The 19,732-nt window shown below is 39.4% G+C and overlaps 1 protein-coding gene across 10 annotated transcripts in view; it reads right to left on the bottom strand.

The window, feature by feature from the left end:
* Positions 1-19,732, bottom strand: part of TXNRD1 (thioredoxin reductase 1) — a 37,681-nt gene that overhangs the window by 3,622 nt on the left and 14,327 nt on the right. For 9 of the 10 annotated variants that reach the window (XM_030479144.1, XM_030479150.1, XM_030479145.1 and 6 more), the window contains 11 exons: positions 17,058-17,130; positions 16,824-16,943; positions 16,016-16,158; positions 15,772-15,887; positions 13,717-13,942; positions 11,948-12,040; positions 10,252-10,328; positions 8,455-8,611; positions 5,543-5,650; positions 3,642-3,737; positions 1,267-1,401 (listed from right to left, as the gene is read on the bottom strand). In XM_030479144.1, the coding sequence (XP_030335004.1) occupies positions 1,267-1,401; positions 3,642-3,737; positions 5,543-5,650; positions 8,455-8,611; positions 10,252-10,328; positions 11,948-12,040; positions 13,717-13,942; positions 15,772-15,887; positions 16,016-16,158; positions 16,824-16,943; positions 17,058-17,130 (1,344 nt within the window). Of the gene's footprint in view, positions 1-78; positions 497-565; positions 570-1,266; positions 1,402-3,641; positions 3,738-5,542; positions 5,651-8,454; positions 8,612-10,251; positions 10,329-11,947; positions 12,041-13,716; positions 13,943-15,771; positions 15,888-16,015; positions 16,159-16,823; positions 16,944-17,057; positions 17,131-19,732 lie in introns of those variants that run through there. The other variant, XM_030479142.1, reaches the window with a different exon arrangement.

Below are 19,732 nucleotides of genomic sequence, written 5' to 3'. Positions count from 1 at the left end.
TTAAGAGATTAAATTAAGCAACAGGCATAAAAAAACCTTTTGAAGACTGGCACTAAAAAACGATCACTGTTCCCTGGAGCTTTTAAATAGTGTATTTCTCCTGAGCCAATTTCTTCCTCCCCCACTCAAACAAATATGATTATCTGAAATTACCTCCCTAAATTATGTCTAATCATCATTCTATTCAGTTTCAATTTTAGCAGCTCAGATGTCCAGAATAAATTATGACTATCATCCTCTATTCACACTGCATATGCTAATATCCCACTTGAGTTCACAGGTTTGAATGCCTCCCTCAGAGTTCCCCCTACACAGGGCCCCTGCTAAGATAAGGACCTGCTACCCCTCTGCAAGGGCTTCTAAGAACACCATTAGATGATACTACAGAAAAAAACCCCACAAAACAAAATCCGTGTTGTGTTTGCTTTGAAGATGATTCAGATTGCTAGCAGTCCATTCCATTAATGGAGTTCATATTCTATTGCTTATACTGTATAAGCAATAGAATATTGCTTATACTGTATAAGAGAAGCGGACTTCACTTGTGCAGACCAGCATCCTGGTGCACTCTTACAACACTTCGTAGTTAATACACCTGGTAAAACCAGAGATTCTGTATAAAGACATACCAAGGTCATAAACATTTTGCAGGGATCCTCAGCTAATATAAACTGGCCCTAATGCTACTAAAAATCAGTGGAGCATCTCTGATTGACACCTGGGAGCAGCTGTCCCCCACCCGGTAGAGAAAATTAAGCTCTTCATTAATGAGGAACAGCAAGATAAACACAAGAAGAAATGTTTTGTGTGGCCTCATGTCTTCACTTCAAAAGTAAAGGAGAGATCTTTAAAAGGGCAGAATAGAAAAATTGTCTCCTTCCACAGCACCAGTTTATAAGCCTGTTTTGAGCACACATCTAAAAAAATTAGCTTTGACAACCACTTTAGCTGAAAAGTATTTGAAGCCTTCATAAATGGATCTTTGAGTGGAAAAAAAATTCTGTACTTCCCAGTAGAGAGTGCACTGGATTAGAGAGACCACAAACATCTCACAGATGAACACAGTAACAAAAAAAGTTTAAAATAATCCCAGATTAAAAGCAAATGTTAGATTTCTAAATATTAAAAACAGATCCTTTCCTGTCTTTACCTCTCCCCTGTCTTCCCCCAGATTGGGGCCTCTTTAACAGAGTTCTGTTCAGATTTCCAGCACCTTACCCCAGAACGCAACAAAAGCTGGGCTATGAGGTGACTTCATATACTAACCTCTGCACACACGGGATGAATTCCTATGGTGCTGTCCAGCTGTTCTTTTGTGATCCCACATTTTATAGCAGCTGCAAACCCTTGGGTGACTTCTCCAGCATTTGGACCAAGGACATGGAAACCAATGACTCTCTCCTAAGTATCAAAGATAATAAAATGCAAGCACAGTCATGCATTCAGTTCTCTTTAGACAACGTGTAAGGTTTTCTTACTCGGACTATATAATTTAATCAGCTCACAAAACGTACCACAAATTAATGTAACCATACAAATGTGAACTATCATTAGCACCAACAGATGGGGAAATGGTATAATTTTGTTCTCTGAAAAGGAAAAGATTCAACTAAGAACTCGCCAACCAGCCTCCTTACAAAGTTTTGTGCAGAGGTCCTCCATTTACATCAATGGCATACAAATTAAACACCTACCATGTTCTATGCTTGATTATTGTGTATGTCCAAATTGCAAGCCTGCATTTAAATTTTATTCAGGTAAGCAATTCCATTCATTCCAACAGGCTGCTTGCCTAAGTAAGGAGAGCACCTTGCACAAAGGTTTGCAACATCAGGGCCTATGCGGTGACTACATGCTGCGTATCTGTTGAAGAACTTTCAGTCTGACAGGAGCTTACAGGAAAGGCCACAAGCTAAAGTTCTGGCTAACCAGATGTGGCAAGAACTGTATTATAACTAAACTGATGACTGCCCTGTGTTCGCTGTCATTAGGAGATAATATACCTAGTTGTTTGTTTGGCAAAACAAACTGAAAAACATTCATTCCATTACAAGGAAGATACTATTACTTCACACTTCCCATATCTATACCATCGTTAAATTGAAAAATACATCAAACTGCACGTATATCTTCAGCAAACACTCAGCAGAACAAGCTGCACTGGCTTGACCTGCTTTTCTTCAAGAAAAGCTTGCTTCTCTAGAAAAATCAAGTCTCTCTTAACAAATGCCAACTGCCGTGGGCTTTAGTGGCTTTCAGGGCATTAATCAGATTTTGCTGAGCATAGGTGTAGCCCAGTTGGGTATCAAGAGTTATCTGCTCCTCCTGCTAAACATAACATATAAGGGAGTGTGGATGCTTAGTACACTGAAAGGTTATTTTTCATTCAGTAAGCCTGAGGACTGAGATTTACCACAGGGTTTATTTAAATAGGAAAATCTATAATTAGGAAATAACTAAAATGGAATTATCCTCATTTTCCTTTAAAAATATGGACATATGTAAAAATGAAGCCATAGTAATGAAACCGAGGTAACTGCAGTTCAAATAGTTACTGAACTATCTTTCATTCAGGGTAACTTTCAATTCTACCCCTAGATGTTTAAACATGCTCCAAATTTTCAGGACAAGAAATGGAAACAAATTAATGAAACACTTTAAATCACCATTAAGCCTTTTCATTTTCTTCAGTAACTTTGTATTAGTAATACAATCATGAGTTCTAAAGTAGCTTCTACACTTGTTCAAACTCCTCCAGAAAAAGGACATGGTCAAAATCAGACAGGTTTGAAAATCTTACAGAACAGTGACATGATGCTTAGAAAGACTGCAAGAAGATAAATGTGTATCTAATGATAAAAAATAAAAACAGATAAAACAGATCAATTTTGGTTTTAGGACTGATAACTCTATGCCACTATTTTAATAGGAACATATTTTATCTTCAAATTATGCTCCACAGTAACTCATATTATTAAAATCAATTGATTTTTTATTAAACAGATGATGATCACTCAGAGAAGGGCATACCAATTCTTTTAACCAATTAGTGATTTTGCTTGTGCTTCAGCAGGTACTGTACATTTCCACCGCCAGGAAATTTTATGCTAGTCCAAGGATAATCCTGGCATTATCACTCTAAATGAGATTTATGCAGGCAAGATACATTAATCCTGTTAGAACGAGCTCAAGAGTTTTATAGACATGTGTGGATTTGCAGAGGTTACAAGTTGTGATGGCTTCTGAGAGACCTCAATTTCAGAAAGAAGCATCTCCCAGAAAAAGAATGTTCCAGTTTGGGGAAAATAAGATAAACTGATAAAACTTCTAAGCATTTTTACATGCATTGATTCACTCACTTTTCAAAGTTAATGAACTATCTTAGAGATGTTTCTCATTTTACACATGTGGAATAACTATCATATACCAATAGCAACGGCAGAATTTTCTGTTTTACTAAGGGTCACTTTTGTATCAACAAAAGTATCACCATGAATATTTATTATATTTCAAAAGGTAGAAAAAAATAAATTAATGTTAATTTGTTTAGAATAACCTATTTATAGCTGTGGTACCAACAGTCCCTGTGATGAACATATAGCTGCTCTTTTCCTTACATTATCTTGAATATTGCAACTTACATTATCTTGAATATTGCAAATTATCTTTGCGTAGCATTTGTTGTTGTCTCTGGATGGCACAGTCCATTCCAGTGGCCAGAAGTGACTATGGTACACCTGGAAATACAACACAGGTTAGAAAAACAGTTGTGTAATTTCACAGCAGAGAGCATGATCTTCCAAAACCTGCCAGATTATCTTAAATAATGAGCCATGCACGTAGCATTTGGAATATTTGACATCAGGGTCAGACTCTTTCCCCTTGATGAATGTCAAAGGAAGCCTCTACAAAACAAGCACTAGTGTCATCCAATAATTAAAAAAGAAGAAAAAAAGCCATAAGCATATTACACTTCCCGGATGCAGTTCATCATGCTCTCGTTAACCTAGACAATTACAACCTTTGCTCGCAGAAGGCTGTATTGTGTCTGCTTCTACCTGGAATGAAGGCAAAGGTATTTCTCGGAGCAGAAAAAGGGAAGAAATAGCTTCAGAGCCTGGGTTTAGGACAGATGAGATTATGTATCAGTGCAAAATGGAAAGCACATTAAAAAAGACACCACCACATACTCCTGTCTGCCCTAAAGAGCATCACTGGACAGCTTCGTAACTGCAGATAAGGCTGCTCACCCACCTGTACAGCATGTATCTCAGAAAATGATGGGGTGTTTTAAGGCACAGTCTAGCTGGAACTCTCAACAGCTCTCACTATAAGCTAATCTCAATTTGATTATTATTTGAAACAAATTTTTAATTGCTCACAAGTCCAGTAAAAAATATGTTTCTTAGTGAACTAGGAGAGATAGTTCAATGTTTTTCCTCATTAATGGCTTGCAAAGCATTCATAAATATTGCCATCTGAAACTGAAATTTATCAGGTGTGAATGACAGATGCAACTCGATAATCTTACTGAAGCTTGCGAAATCCAATATGGTGACATGATGAAGAGGTCAGAATAAACTGAGTAAGTTCTTAACCCTCTCTTAGACACAAGTGCTGCTGGATGCACATGTAAAAAAATGGCTTTGGAAATCGAAAGTGCAATGGAGCCCAGTGTTTCACAATGTAACAGCAAGACTTTGACTCAGGAACAAAAATTTGAATGGGTGTATACAAACTTTGTGGGCAGAAAAGAATTTAAGCTTTTGCCCTGCAGTCAAGTTAACAGTACTTGACACACTTCTCTATTTACTTCTTTTCTCCACAGTCAGATTCAAAAAAACATCGACAAAGCTAAAAGGGAGACAAGTTCTCCGCGTCATGAACCACAACTTATCTGTGTATTTCCCCAAATAATTCTCCTCAGGTGATCTTCACGGGGCATAAAAGCTCAGTTTGTTGTCAGACTCCCTCTCCTCATGCTTTCTGTAATTTCTGTGCAGTGCTTTGTAAGAACAGCCTCAGGCTCTAAGTGCTTACATATGTCTAATTTCACTCTTGACCAGCAATGCCAGTGAATTAGAAGGGATTACTCGCGTGAGTAAAATTAAGCACATACCTCCCTGCATAGTCAGACAGGAAAAATGAGCATAATATTTGGCTTTATAAACTAAAAGTCACCATGGCAAGGAATTTGCCACGCTGTAGCTACAAAAAGCTCCACTTTGACATTAAAACCAATGTATTGCTTCCAGCACATACACAGCTTTAATTTATCCTTAAGCATTTGCAGACACAAAGAACCTGTGTTTTATTTTTAAGCCAAATATTCCACCTTCAAGCCCCGTTTGCTAAAAATGGAACATATCTGCAATTAGAGCTATCGGAACTGAGGACTATTTTTATAACATAGGAAGATAAAAATGTACCTAGTCACCTCCTGGCTTACATCAGAGCACAGAATGCTGTTTTAATTGACTCTTGACGTTATTTTAAATTACAAATTGGGAACTTTAAATCCAGATGAATCTAAGGCATTTACCTCAATGTTTTCCTCCCCAAACTTCTCCACCGCAGCCTCTTCAGAATACCCACAGGCTCCATACTCCAAAGGAGTGAATACAGTAGTTGGGACGTTCACATAATCACACTGTGTGGCATTCGAAGCAAAACACAACACAAAATCAGTAATAAAATCAGCACACTGGGTAAAAATTCAGCAGCCTGAAGACAGGAAGGAAAGTTGGATTATTCGTAATTCTTAAACAGAAAGACAATTTAAAGCCACACTGACATTAGTATGCATAGATTAAAAGGAAGAGGAAATCCAGTGCTCTTTTTAAAAACATATCAGATCACAGGTCAAACGAGATAAAAAGTAGAACTGTAGAGCCATTGAACTGCTTCTACAAAGCATGCTATTTTTAGCTGGGAATGCTGCAAAGAAACCACCACCATCCAAAAACCATCATGTTTTATCAACTGTGGCCCAGGCAATGCCAAAGAACCAAAGACATGAACTACAGCTATTTGGGGACAGTTAGAACTAGAACCGATACCATGTGCCCAACCACATACCATGAGAAGCAAACACTGACCCTGCCTTCACTGGAGCTTTAGAGTGTTCTAGAGGTTCCCTCTCTGGGCGACCTCTGGGCCTGACCACCCTCACTGTAAAGAAGTTTTTTCTTACATTTAAAAGGAACTTTCCTGTGTTTCAGTTTTAATCCATTGCCTCTTGTCCTTGCACTGCTGGAGAGAGTCTGGCTCCATCTTTACTCTCTACCATCAAGTATAAATACACATTGATATAAGAGCCCCACAGCCATGTCTTCTGCAGGGTATAAAAATTCCCAGCTGACTCAGCCTCTCCTCTTGCTCCAATCCCTTAATTATAGTCATGGCCCTTTGCTGGACTTGCCCTGTCTCTCCTGTACTGAGGAGCCCCAAACTGGACACAAAATCCAAACTTGTTTCACCAGAGCCAAGTGGAGGGGTAAAGGTCACTTCACCTCTTCACCTGCTGGCAATGCTCTGCCAGGATGCATCTGCAGGATGCAGCCCGGGATGTCACTGGCCTTCTTTGCCACAAGGGTACATTGCTGACTCATGGTCAACTTGTCCTCCAGACCTCCCTGAGGCTTTCTCTGCACAGCTGCTTTCCAGCTGGAAGGTCCCCAGCCTGCGCTGGTGCATGGCGTTACACCCTCCCAGGCACAGGACTTTGCACATCTCACTGCTGAACTCCATGAGATTCCTGTCAGCCCATTGCTCCAGCCTGACGAGGTCCCTCTGAGCGGCAGCACAAACACTGGTTGCACCATTCACTTAGCCCCAGCTTTCTATCATCTGCAAACCTGCTGAGGGTGCACTTTGTCTCATCATCCAAATCATTAATGAAGATGCTAAACAGTATTGGACTGAGTATCCAACCCTGTGGCACGCCACTAGCGACCGGCATTCAGCTGGTCTTTGTAATGCTGGTCACAGCCCTTTAAACCTGGCAGTTCAGCCAGTTCTCAATGCACCTCACTGCCCGCTTATCTAGCCTGTACTTCACCAGTTTGTCTATGAGAATGTTGTGGAGACACTGCCAAAAGTCTTTACCTGAGTAAAAGTAAAGAACATCCACTGCTATCCCCGTATCCAGCAGATTAGTCATTCTGGCATAGCAGACTAGCAGGCTGGTCAGCTCTATTTAATTTCTAGTAATTTTAGTTTCTACGGATTTCAACTCTAATTACTTCCTTTGTTACTAGGGATCAACTGAGATGCTACTTACTATTCTTTCCCACCTATCTCTAACACTTCATTATGTTCCATACAATCACCCTTTCCAGATTTGTTACAACAGCAATGTAAGACAGGTTCCTATCTAAGTAATTACTCATTTCTTGGATTCGCTGAAAGAGGTGATGCTTTCTTTGGCAGCATAAGGATTTTCATACCTTGAGAGACAGTTATCTGGCATAAAAGGTAAATTAAGACATATCCATAGTATTGCAGCAAGAAAAAAAATCTGGCTCCAGCTTAAACTCTGGCTGGCTGATGTAATGACATTAGGCACACTGGTGCAGGATTCTGTTACCGCAATACCTGCCAACCTAAAATAAACAACTCAATCAAGCTCTAAATCTGGCCGACAGCTGAACTTGATATGCATACTGCAGGCTCTAAAAGAGAAAAACCTTTATGCTCCTGCCCTCTGGTTATGAAGGTGAGACAAGCTCTCACATCAGTAGTGCCCGGATAACAGTTCTTTAAAGGCACTCTCCTCCTAGTTTAAAGTTAAGGTGTAAATGAGTACCCATGTTACTCCCATTTGGACTAGCACAACTTGACTGAAACCTACAATTGCACTGGTATGAAACAAACACTGAATTGATGAATTCAACTTCTCAGGTATAAATACCTACTGACTTATTGCTACATTTCATCTTCCTTTGTGTTTACATTCAATTATAAGCAGAAGAACTATATACTACATTGAACACATATGGATGAGAACTGAAAAAATTAGTGGTGGTAACACTGAAAATTAAGAGCATCTCAAATCCCTATTGCACTCTATTCAGGGACTGTAGGTAGGCTTAGTAAACAGCCTATGAATTAGAGTTAAAGCATTTAGTGGGATGGGAATGATTGTTGACTTCTAGGGAAGGCAGTAGAGTTAAAAACAAGTTAAATGAGCTCAGGTAATTTTATTACTCAGAGAAAAATAAAGCCTCTTAATAGGAAAAAAAGAGACTACTGCTTAATCCAGTAAGGTATTAATTTCTTCCTACACAATTAGCAGAACATATCTGCAGCAATATCTTTGCAAGGGGAAAATTAAAGTGATCATCAAAGCTAATCCTTAAAAGCCTACTGAGTTTTCCATAAACAAGCAGACTTGCACACTGCACTTAGAAGTCTTAGAACAATGACAGCATTTTGTGGCAACTAGGTCCTTACCTTAGTGGTTGCTCCAGCATAAAGCCTTCGAACTAACAATCTTCCTGCCTGGATTGCCACTGGTGTGAGCTCCAGCTTGTCCTGAAGTATATCTCCAATTGCATAGATGTACGGCACGTTTGTTTGCTCCTCATCGTTGACAGGAATTTTTCCTGTTCTGCAATTTGAATTAACAAGAAGAAAGGTTTAAGTGTTCTGCTGTGAAGACTGAAGGTATAAATAACCTCCAGTTAGGAGTTAGGCCCTATAGCTTTAAGAGAAAGACATGTATCTGAAGCATGAAGGAGAGAAGTCACATTCTCAATCTTACAAACTTGGGCAAGAATGTAAAGCAGTGCAAATTTGACCAAAACTACAGGAATCTACACACTAGATAAGGTGGTAGCCTGTGAATCAATTCTCTGGTGAGGCATAAATCCTTTCCTCAAACACCTTCTATTATGGGCTGTGTACTGGCAACCTTGAGGAATGACAAGAAGAGACATTCTCCCACTCGATCTGTTGGCCAAAAGAATTTCTCCACCACTGAAATTCCAGTCCAGTAGCTGAAGCAGTTTCTATGAACTTACCCTTCAGCCCCCTACACAGACACAGGTCAAAATGTTAGACACTCTACTTAAGGGACAGCCACCAAGCTTTTTAGCTATAAGTGTGCTGACCTAGTGGAAGTTTTTAATTATTAATATTTCCTACTTCATTAATAAATGAGATAGTGCAGCAATTACTGCAGGAAACACATGTAACAGGGAAACCTAATCAGACAGGCACAGAAGCAGTCACACAGCTACTTAAGGGACCGGCAGCAACTCCCGTATTAAAACCCAACTTCCTCAATTTTGCTCTTGTTAACAAATATATGGTTTATGCTAATAATTTTATAGTTCATTCTATTAAGCTAGTAACAGGTGCCCTGATGTCAGAAAGGTGTGTACTGTAACACAAGACAACATGGGTCTGCCGATTTTAAGTGGACCAAAATACCCACTTCAGAACATTGCAACAGCTCCCTTCAGCAATATCAGTCGCTGCATTCATACACAAGCTGCCCTCTGCACTGTTTTTCCATAGGCTACCAAATCTAGTTCATGGTCCTGTGTCATCTTTTCTTCAAAGTGAAGACCATCTAGACCTCACATGCCTAGAAGATGTTTTAGTTACCAATACTGAAAATATTACAGGTAGCTCCACTCCCTGGTGCAACAGCCTCACTACACTGAACATGAAATGCTCCTCTACAGGAGACAGATTGTTCCCAGGCTTGCTCTAAGGCAAGAAATAAACTCCTCCAAAACCTAAAACACATCACAAACTCCAACTGTGAGTTTAAGTAATGCTACTTCGACCTTTTATTTCAAAATAAACATATAGTAGCATTTTCATTAAAGTATAAACAAATCCCACCACACCAAAAGCCTGTATGACCAAACAGATCTCTGCCCCAAGAAATGGTACAGAGAAAAACAAGGAGGTGAGATTAAAAGAGCACAAGCAACAACTGACAGATTCTAGAAAGCCCTGTCACTGGAAGAAGCTGAAACTGCCCTGTGAGCCTGGAGAGAATGGAACAGACACTTTTAACTCCCAGCATTTAGGAATTCACATTTCAGTATCAAAAAAGCAAACGTGGCAGTACTATGGCAGAAAATGCAGCTACCTGCTACACAGTCTCCTATCCAAGTGTATGCAAACAGGAAACAAATTTTTCATCAAAGCATTTGAATGTCTGTGCACCAGTACCATTGCAACAGTAAGTGACACAAGCTCAGCAGGGAGTGCTATACAGACATCTGTCCTTACTTTTCATTGATGATCACTCCAACTTTGTCCAAACCAATTTTCCTTGTGCATGCATCTCTTCCAATTGCTAGCAGCACCTGCAAAACAGCAATGCCCATTACTGAGTTTTTAAAACCTCAAAAGTGCATTTTCATGTGGCTATTATTTTTATTATATACTAAGGATCAGTATCTAAGGCTTGGTCACATTAAGACGAGTATGCTTATCACCCATTGTACATTCACAAGACAAGCCACACCACCACCATGACTTAACAATACCAGGTTTTAATGAGAAGGTTAAATACAGCCAAAAGCTTTCCCTGGAAAAATACCCCAAGAGTATTCTAAACAAACTGGTTAGGATCAGATTCCTTATTTTCTTGAACTTTTATACCAAAGTGTTATTACATATCCTACCAGAACAGGTAACCCCAAAATGCTCTATAAGGAAGGGTCTCTCAGCCAAGTCACTGCTAAAGAATATTATTTGTTGAATATTATTTGTTTGAACATTTGCTCAGAATGATGGACAGACCAGGCCAAATTCCCACCCATCCTATCACCTTGGCTACCCTAACAAGTAAAACAAGTTCCAGCCTATACTATCACAAGGAAACGTGTTATGTGCTTTGCAGTCTTGGACAACTGCCCAGGTAACTATACAAGGCCTCATACGACAACTAAGAACTGTGCTGAAGGAATCAGAGATCTGTGTCAAGTCCTTTAGATGACCAAGCATGCCAGATCTTCAGAGCCGAAGGTTTTAAAATGCATCCAATACAGCTCATAGCTATGAGGAGTGACAGCATTTCAGTGAAAGATGCAATAGCAATAACAAACCAGATGTTTCCTTAATGAAAAGATTTGCTAGCTAAAAAGCTTTCACTATTATGGACCAGGAAAAATAGTGTTGCAACACTATGCAACAGCACTGCTGTTATTGTAAACTTTCTCATAATACTGGCCCTTAGACACACTAAGGCACGTCCTTGTTTTGGGATGACTGGTGCACTATACAGGTAAATGAGGTCACTGGCACACAGTATTTGCAATCTAAAATCCCAGGCTTGCAAATGCTTGTCTTTATGCATTCTGCGTAGTTCCAAATAATTTATTCACAACTTACTTTCTTCTTCCTTTCATCATCAAGGCCTAAGAAAATGAGTGGGGTGAGGGGTGATGGAAACAGTCAATCAAACACATAATGACATACCCGCCCGCTGCAATTTTACTGTTTTAAGTGTGTCAGGAAGTTGTCTGACTGACTTGCCACAGGGTGTTGTTTTTATGAAGATGCTGTGTCAACAACAGGTCTTAAGAAGAAGACATGACAGCTGTTTGTTTAGCTTCTGCACAGCCCATTGTTTTGTGCTAACTCCAGAACATGCTTTAGTTATTATGAAAGCCATTATAAATCATTACTTATCTTTTATGACAAATATCTCACTGGGGAAAAAATCTTTCAACTGATTCCACATGACCAAGCTCATCTACATGCCTAAGCTAAGAAACAGGTTGCAAAAGCACACAAGTGATCCAGTGCCCATGGATTCTGGGACTTTAGTCACATTAATTACCCATTGATTGTGTCCAATTAGCATGCTGTAATGCTTAAAATAATTAAAATCTACATTACGGATAAAAACACCCCACAAAAATCTCAGCGTTAAATGGAAGGACATTTTACATTCTGTATGTTTAAAGACAGGACTCACAGTATTGTATTCCCCTTCAATTATTTCGTTCCCCTTTGTGGACTTGGATGTAACTTTCAATATTCCAGGAGTTCCTTCCTTAATCTGCTCAACCTACAACATGGGGGGGGGGCAGAAAAAAAAAAGTTTAGTTTCAAATAAATATATGCAAATGTATCTTTTTGAAGCTACACAGGTGGGTTATATTTTGTCCTCATTACTATTGTCCTCAGCTGCAGTCCTTCCCTTACCTTCCCCCAGGAAACAGCAAACCTTCCCCCGCCTGCTTCCTACAGCTGGCTGTACAATGTAAGAGACATGCAAATGTGTGACACAATTCCAGGAAATTTTAGTGTTCATTCTACAGATGAAAAAGTGCTTTTCAACAACTTCCCTAGTTCCTACTTCATAGTCAGTATTTGGAGACAGAAAAAGCAAAGTTTCTGACAAAGTTCTAGTTTTCCCTGTCCTTTTTAATTTAAAAAAGCCTTCTGTGCCATCCTACCGACTTTAAAGGATCACTGTTTTAAATTGCTCCTGTTCAAAGGCAGCATTATTTATAATAATTCCTTTTCTGTCTTCAAACATCCCAAGGAAGGGTTTTAATAAGCACAACATGCAAAATTTCAAAAACAGTGTTTGAAAGAGACGAGAAGACCTACTAAAAACATATCCAGCAATTTAAGTTTATGGATATTCTCAACTAGAAACAGGGCCACATATTTTATTTCTATTGAAATCAAAGTCATGTAGTGAAGGGTCAGGGCAAAATACACAAAAGTGCATTTTGCGACTAGGGTGAGGGATTGCTTTTTGCAGGGTGCATCTGGAGAAGCCCACCTGCCAGTTAGTTGAAATGATCTGCATGTAAAAGAGCTTCTTTCTGTCTCATCCCCCATTAGAGCCTAGAAAAAGCTATGTCTGAAAGAAAAGCTAGATAATCATCTCTGCTTTCCATACAACATGGGATTTCTGCAGTGTAAACATGCACCAAACCAAAGTCCCTTGAAACACCTACTTTGACTTATCCCAGCAAATCTCTCACACTCAGAGAGAGACGGTCAGACTCAAAGCGTGGCAACTGGCAAGAGCATTTTTTAAGCTACTCTTGATAGTGGTAAGGGTGAAAATGAACAGTTTGTACTCAATTTAATGATTTAATCAACAAAGTGTTCAACTCTCTAGCATGCTGGCTTAACATCAAATTGAAAATAGCTTAACACATTTCATAATACTTGAGCACTAATTATTGTGAAAAGACGTTAAGAAAAATAAGTACCCTCTGAGGTCTTTGATAAGGCAATTTTACATTAGAAAAGCTCCAGAATTTATCTAATCTGCTTTTCAACCTGAATTTGCTTACACCTAACTAGCTGCATGAGTACTCCTACCAAATTCAACAAAAACTGAGCAAGTATTTAAGGACTCTGCCAAGTAAAGGATACAGATGGATACTTCTAAACCCCATTTACTTTTTTGGATAGCCCACTGGTCCTGGGCACATAAGGAGTACTTGCTGGCTGAGAATTTGAGAACCAGCATGAAAGATATGACTATTTGTGATGCACTGGCCCTGATCTTACAGGAAATAACATATTTGCTTAACTATGAGTCTGCAAGAAGTTTCACAGATTTCAGGACAACTTCTGAATTTAAGTATATTCAACATTTGCAGGACCACGATAAGCAAGAGTAACAACATTTTGAATGCAACATATACTAATTCACCTAATAAATGTGAATTCTGTAATCTCACAAAGATACAAACTCATATAACACCTGGAGCCTACCTTGATCGGCACAAACTCCCTAATAAAGTTGATTCCATGTTCTTCCATGTATTCGCCAATTTTGTTTGCCATATCCTGGTCAAATCCTCTTAAGAGAATGGATCTCACCATTACAGTGACATCTAATCCAATACCGGTAAGGAATCCTGCACATTCCAAGGCAACATAGGAAGCTCCAACCACCAGGGTTTTCCCTGGGCAGTAAGGCAGAGAGAAAAGATCATCACTGGCAAAAAAAAGGGGGAAAAAAAGAGAAGAAAGTTAGACAAAACCAGAAGGATGTATTGTGCTTTATATTTATCTAGTTTCTTTTCTGTAAGAATAGGACTTTATTACTCCTTCCTGCTCACTAAAGAAACCCAACAATTTAATTTTGGGAGAATTCAGCTGGAATACAGTATCAGTACATGACAGATTAGAAAGTTGTAATTAGGAGTACACACACACACACATACAAAAAAAAAGGAGTACGAAAATTTTGTATCACCACAAAAATTGTCCTTTCCCCCCTCCAGAAACTTATGACAAATTGCTAAAAAAAGATAGGTTGGTTGGTTTGGGGTTTTTTTGATGTGAATCTTGCTTCAAATATATTTTCGTGCAAATTTTAGCTCTTAAGAGCTAAAACGAAGAGGAAAGAGTTCAGCTTTATCATAAAAATACCATCTTCACTTCTTAGAAGACTTATCCTTTCGCTAAAGCATTATGAAGAGTGCCAACTATATACAGACAATAAAGCAAATGAATGCAAGCCACAGGCAGAGGTAGAAGTAGGAAATTATGGAAAACATGTTTATGTGCTTGCTTTCCATTTCTTTCAACTGCTTCACCAAGCTGCGTCAGTTCTACCACACTTTGGACCTAGACTATAAAGCCAGGGCTTCTCAAGGAAGCAGGGACTCATGGAAGCATCACGCTTGCTCAACAGGTATTTAAGCAGAGGTTGGCAATGCAGTTCTCCAAAAATTTACATCTAAAACAAGTGTCTCTTTCTCAGCCCACAACTGCAAAGGCTAAACAAAGATGCTCTCCGCAAATGTTGTAGTGGAATAAAATGTGATTGTGTAATTAAAGGCTACATAATAGTTCCTATCCCCCAGGGAACCCAGGGAAGATTACACAGCCAGCCTCAATCTGATAGTCTTTAACTCTTGGTACTCCTCACTCTCTGGCTTTAATGTTATTTTCAAGCACCACTTTGCACGCAACATATATTATCTGTTACCTTTAATTTCAGTACTACTTATTAGAAGGGAAATATACAACATGGTATGTTAATTTCACACAGATTATGTCAGTTATTTATTTCATTGCTATAGGTTTACAAGCCTGTAATCCCAACTTCCGATTCTGCACTAAGTAACTTAAAAGTTAATCATCTGATACGAAAACACATTTCATCGGCATATTGCTTTTTTTATTCTTGGTCAAAATCGTGCTAGAATTGTTTGGCCTTAACAATTAATCAGACATTTGAAACCAGTTTTCCCGAAAGCTGAACTAACTTCACTGAGCAGCTGGAAAAAAATTGGGTTGAGTTTCAAGACTGCTCTGATGCATGAAGACAGATACATTTCTACTGGCTTCACAGCATCAACTGCTTCGCAACTCCCGCTTTCCTTGGTATTTGAGCAGGGAGATTTCTTCCAAGCAGACTGTGCTCTTCATTACCAAAAAAACCTTCAGTATGTGAACTGAAAGACCATAAGGAATAGAGAGGAAGTGGGTGTACCGGTAACTGGGGCAGAGCTGATGAATTAGTTTTGTAATGGACAGGCACATGATTCATGCTGTTCTCAGTTACTACTATTATCGGTCAGAGACAGAACCATCCTGGCCAGCCACCCACAATCCTGTGATGTCTACTAGACACTAATATTTTTTGTACCTTAAAATCTGTCTATAGCTGTTCTGCTGCGCTTACTTTCCTCTAACAAAAAGTTACATAGGAAAGAAAACCAGCAACCAAGCAGCCCTGCTCGTGCTTCACCACTTTCTCTTACAGGTGAAGCATTTATGCATGGTGAATGACTTCATATTCCTCCCTCGTATTACCTGCTAATGCAGTATTCCTTGTCTCCAGGTATACCCAGGTACCGTGGTCGTTCACCAGTGGCAATAAGAAATCTCTCAGCTGTGTACAGTTTCTCAACTCCTCTTTTATTTGTTGCCTGCGGACAAAGTATTAGTCCAAAGTGAGTATTTCGCAGTCCTACCAAAGGAAAAATTATTCTATTTTAAAAGCATTTCTACTCAGAGAGTACTGTAGGAAGACCCAGCAAACATGATTAGGGAGTACCTTAACTGTGTGTGGCCCAACAAATTCTCCATATGCATTCTCATATGTGACTTTTTTCTCTCTCAGTGCAACCCGATAGCCCCAGTTCAGTGAACCAATGTGATTCTGAACAGATTCTGTCATAGTCATCCAGTTGTGTTCGACTGTTAGAAACAAAAGAGAAAGGTTCAACTTTCAGTCTTCTTTTCCGTTCTATTTCTCAGATGGTTTTTTTTTCATGACTCAGCCACCTCTGTCTTACTCTTTTTTTATTCCAGGGTAACTACTGAAATTCAAATAATTACATCAGCGTAGACAACATGAGAGGTCAGAGTGGAATAGACATGACATAAGCCATGGAAAATTAGACTTACTGCATTATCAATAGTTTTCTATTGACACATGCACATTAGAGCCAATATAAACTAAAACTCATCATCTTCTTATATAGTAGTGACAGCAACTGAGGAAGGGAAAAGAAACCCTTGCCTGCAATTATCAGAAGGTTTTAACAGCGGACATTCTGGGGTATTCCCTCAGATGTTGTGCTACATTTAGAAACAGAGTAACACCTTACTGCTTTTATTCACACAGCAATCTTATCAAATACGAATGGGATCAGAAGCTATTAATAAACAGATCAAACGCCGCAAGGCAATAAGCATCACGGCTTTAGACTTGAAAAGCACTTAGTTTCTGTGTAATCTCTCTGAAGTTGCCTCACATTGTTAAAGCCAGCAGATGCTGAATTGCAACAAGCACTTGATTGTGAAAAGAGCCTCTGTGTTTTCAGCACAAATGACAAAACTGAAGTGTTCTCCTCCTTTACCTTCTTCTGAGAACTGCCATCCAAATTTACGTGAATCTTGCAAGGCTTGTCCCAGTAAAGCTGCCTGGTGCATCAATTTTTTAGGTATACAGCCCACATTTACACATGTTCCTCCAAGACCTGAGAGAAAGGAGCAGAATGTGTTTTTCACATCACTGTTGCTGATCTCAAAGGAGAATCAGAGTCTCTGAGTAAAGCTCCTTTATAACAAGTTTGCAATGAAGAGAAATTTACCCCATGAGGTTCCCAGAGGTGTAGGCGTGACAAAGTCCAGCACCATCACTTTCTTTTCATATTTGGCAGCCTCCTGCAAAACAAATTAAGACATATCTAAATATTAGAGGTTAAATTTGGAGTAGATGATAACTTCATGCATTGCTGAAAAGCTTTGTGACTTTTAATTAAGTAATAATGAATGATTTGCAAGGGAACAGCCAGACAGTCATTAATCTTCTGAATTAATCTGTACACTCAGTAGGAAAAAAAGATGAAAGGAAAAAAAAATAGGCATTCATCCTGCTACACAACAGCATGGCACCAGTGGATACGCAGAATACCTGGGAGTCAAACCTTCTCTTCTCTACCCTGTCAATTTGTTCACACTACTTCCCAACACGCCATTTACTTTTTATGTATTTAACCAATTTTTCATTAACCCAGTTTTCCCTTCAAAGATGGTTTCTCAAATATTTGTATCAAACCACAACACACAGTGACGTAAGCAGTCATGTGGTGAAGCATCACAACTGTGCTTATCCAAACTTTTTTCTTGTAGAAGGGAACACTTGATTTTAAGTACAATCTGTAGTTGTCAGGATCAGCTCTTGCTCTTCAAGCTAGACAACCTTTAGCAAGTTTACTTTACTGTGCAGATTTCATCCAGACGAGAAAAGTGATAGTTTATTTCATGTTATTTCACCTGAGAAGTTTCATTAGCAAATCTACAATCCATGTGTGTAAATGGTACTGAGAACTGGAATTTCTATACTGATTCCATTGTTCACTTTGTGCTTTTAAAGAAAAAGGCAAAAATCAACAGTGAAAACTGGTACCAGAGAAAAACACTTAAGTAAGTACTACATAGCGGAGAAACAACAATGGATTCCCTTGTGAGATGCAGCAAAATAATACTTAGAGTAACCACAACTTTGCTGCATCACATGATGAGTTCTTACACATGCAAGCAATGACAAGTATAGGCACAGCATACTACCCTGAGGCCTTGGGTTTGGTTTGGGAGGAGCTAGGCAGCCTTCAGTGTTACTTTACCAGTAATACTTGTTAATCCAAACACTTGACAATCAGAATTTCAATTTTAAATGTGTCTTACTTCTTGCAAAATACAAATCGTATTTCAAAAAATGAAGGCTGTTGACACCTTTGGAAAATAGTAATGTACTGGATTTCTGCTTCTGATAAAAGTCAAGGTTGGCCCAGAAGGAATCTTCTATCCATCAGCAGCACCTCTGAGAAAGTTCCTCAGAAAGGTGATTAGAGACTGAGACATGTTATTAATGCTCCTTTATAATGACAACTCTTACACACAGCTCAGAAGAGCTTTACTAGTGTTAGCTAAGTAGAACGCATGGATTCCCAAGCTTACACTCAGCTACACGCTCACATAACACAGCACAGCATTGTGTTGCCACCTTCATAGAGATCACAAGCAGATATAACCACTTCTGCAGGGTGATATGCCCACAGTAACAAAACCTGCCCTGCAGGCTTTCAAACCTTGCTGGGTTCAGTGCACTCCTGCATGAACACAACAAAGCTGCTTAAGGCTGGAGCTGTCCTCTGTGAACTGATAGTAAAGGCCTGGCGGTTCGATCTGTGTCTGCAGTGGGTTGCACAAAGTCAGCCTGGCAGCATTTGCAGTCACCGTGGAGACACGCCTCCAAAATAACAACCTTGAGCACAATACAGAGAGGAAAAGGAAGACGTGCACACAAAGCTGCACATGTCATAGTGAAAAGCACACATTTCATCAACCTAGATAAACTGCTGCACACCTCAGTGTAGATATTTGGAACTTGGTATAAGAGCTGTGTGGTACTTGTTGGGGTTTTTTTCCTCATTTTGTTTTGCTTTTTAAAGCACTGTTAATTCACATAAAAAGAATTTGAATAAGTCAGAAGTTTATGAGTATAAACCAGTTTCACTTCAGCTTCGTGAAACTGATTTGAAATACAGATATGACTCTTGCTAGTGACGTTGACTTTATTGTTCTACCATCTCCTGCTCTACTCTACAATTTCTTGAGAACACTAATAAGCAATATACTTTAAACTGAGAACTGAAGGAGTAAGGCAATTTATCCTCCTAGCTACATATCTTTTCTGTCCCACAGCTGAAAAATGATGCAATAAACACCCCTGCTGTAGCTTCATAACCTAGCATATGTATACAACAAAGCAGAGCAGTCTCCTTATGGAAACTTCAACAGCTGGCTTTTTATTACTGCATATTGGTTTTGCACTGCTGCAAGCTCCCTTTTACCAGTTACTCTCCTCTGTGCTAAAACATCCCCATCCTCTCAAAACCAGTGTCTGCTTCTATTTGCAGGATACCAGAATTTTTATAGCTCATAGAATCACAGAATGGTTTGGGTTGGAAGGGACCTTAAAGATCCCCTGGTTACAACACCCCCTGCCATGGGCAGGGCAATCACCTTCCATTAGACCAGGTTGCTCCAAGCCCTGTCCAGCCTGGCCTTGAACACTGCCAGGGATGGGGCAGCCACAGCTTCTCTGGGCACCCTGTGCCAGCACCTCACCACCCTCACAGTGACGATATCTTCCACCCTATGCCATGACAATAGTGTGGCTATTGATGTGAAACCAGTAAGTTACTGGAATAGATTATGGACACAGAGCACTTTACAATCCACCACACTCTTCCATTGTAAC

Source organism: Strigops habroptila, chromosome 3 (assembly GCF_004027225.2).
Source record: "Strigops habroptila isolate Jane chromosome 3, bStrHab1.2.pri, whole genome shotgun sequence".
Taxonomy (NCBI): Eukaryota; Metazoa; Chordata; class Aves; order Psittaciformes; family Psittacidae; genus Strigops; species Strigops habroptila.
Note: the sequence above shows the minus strand (reverse complement) of the source record. Positions and strands in the feature narration are given on the sequence as shown.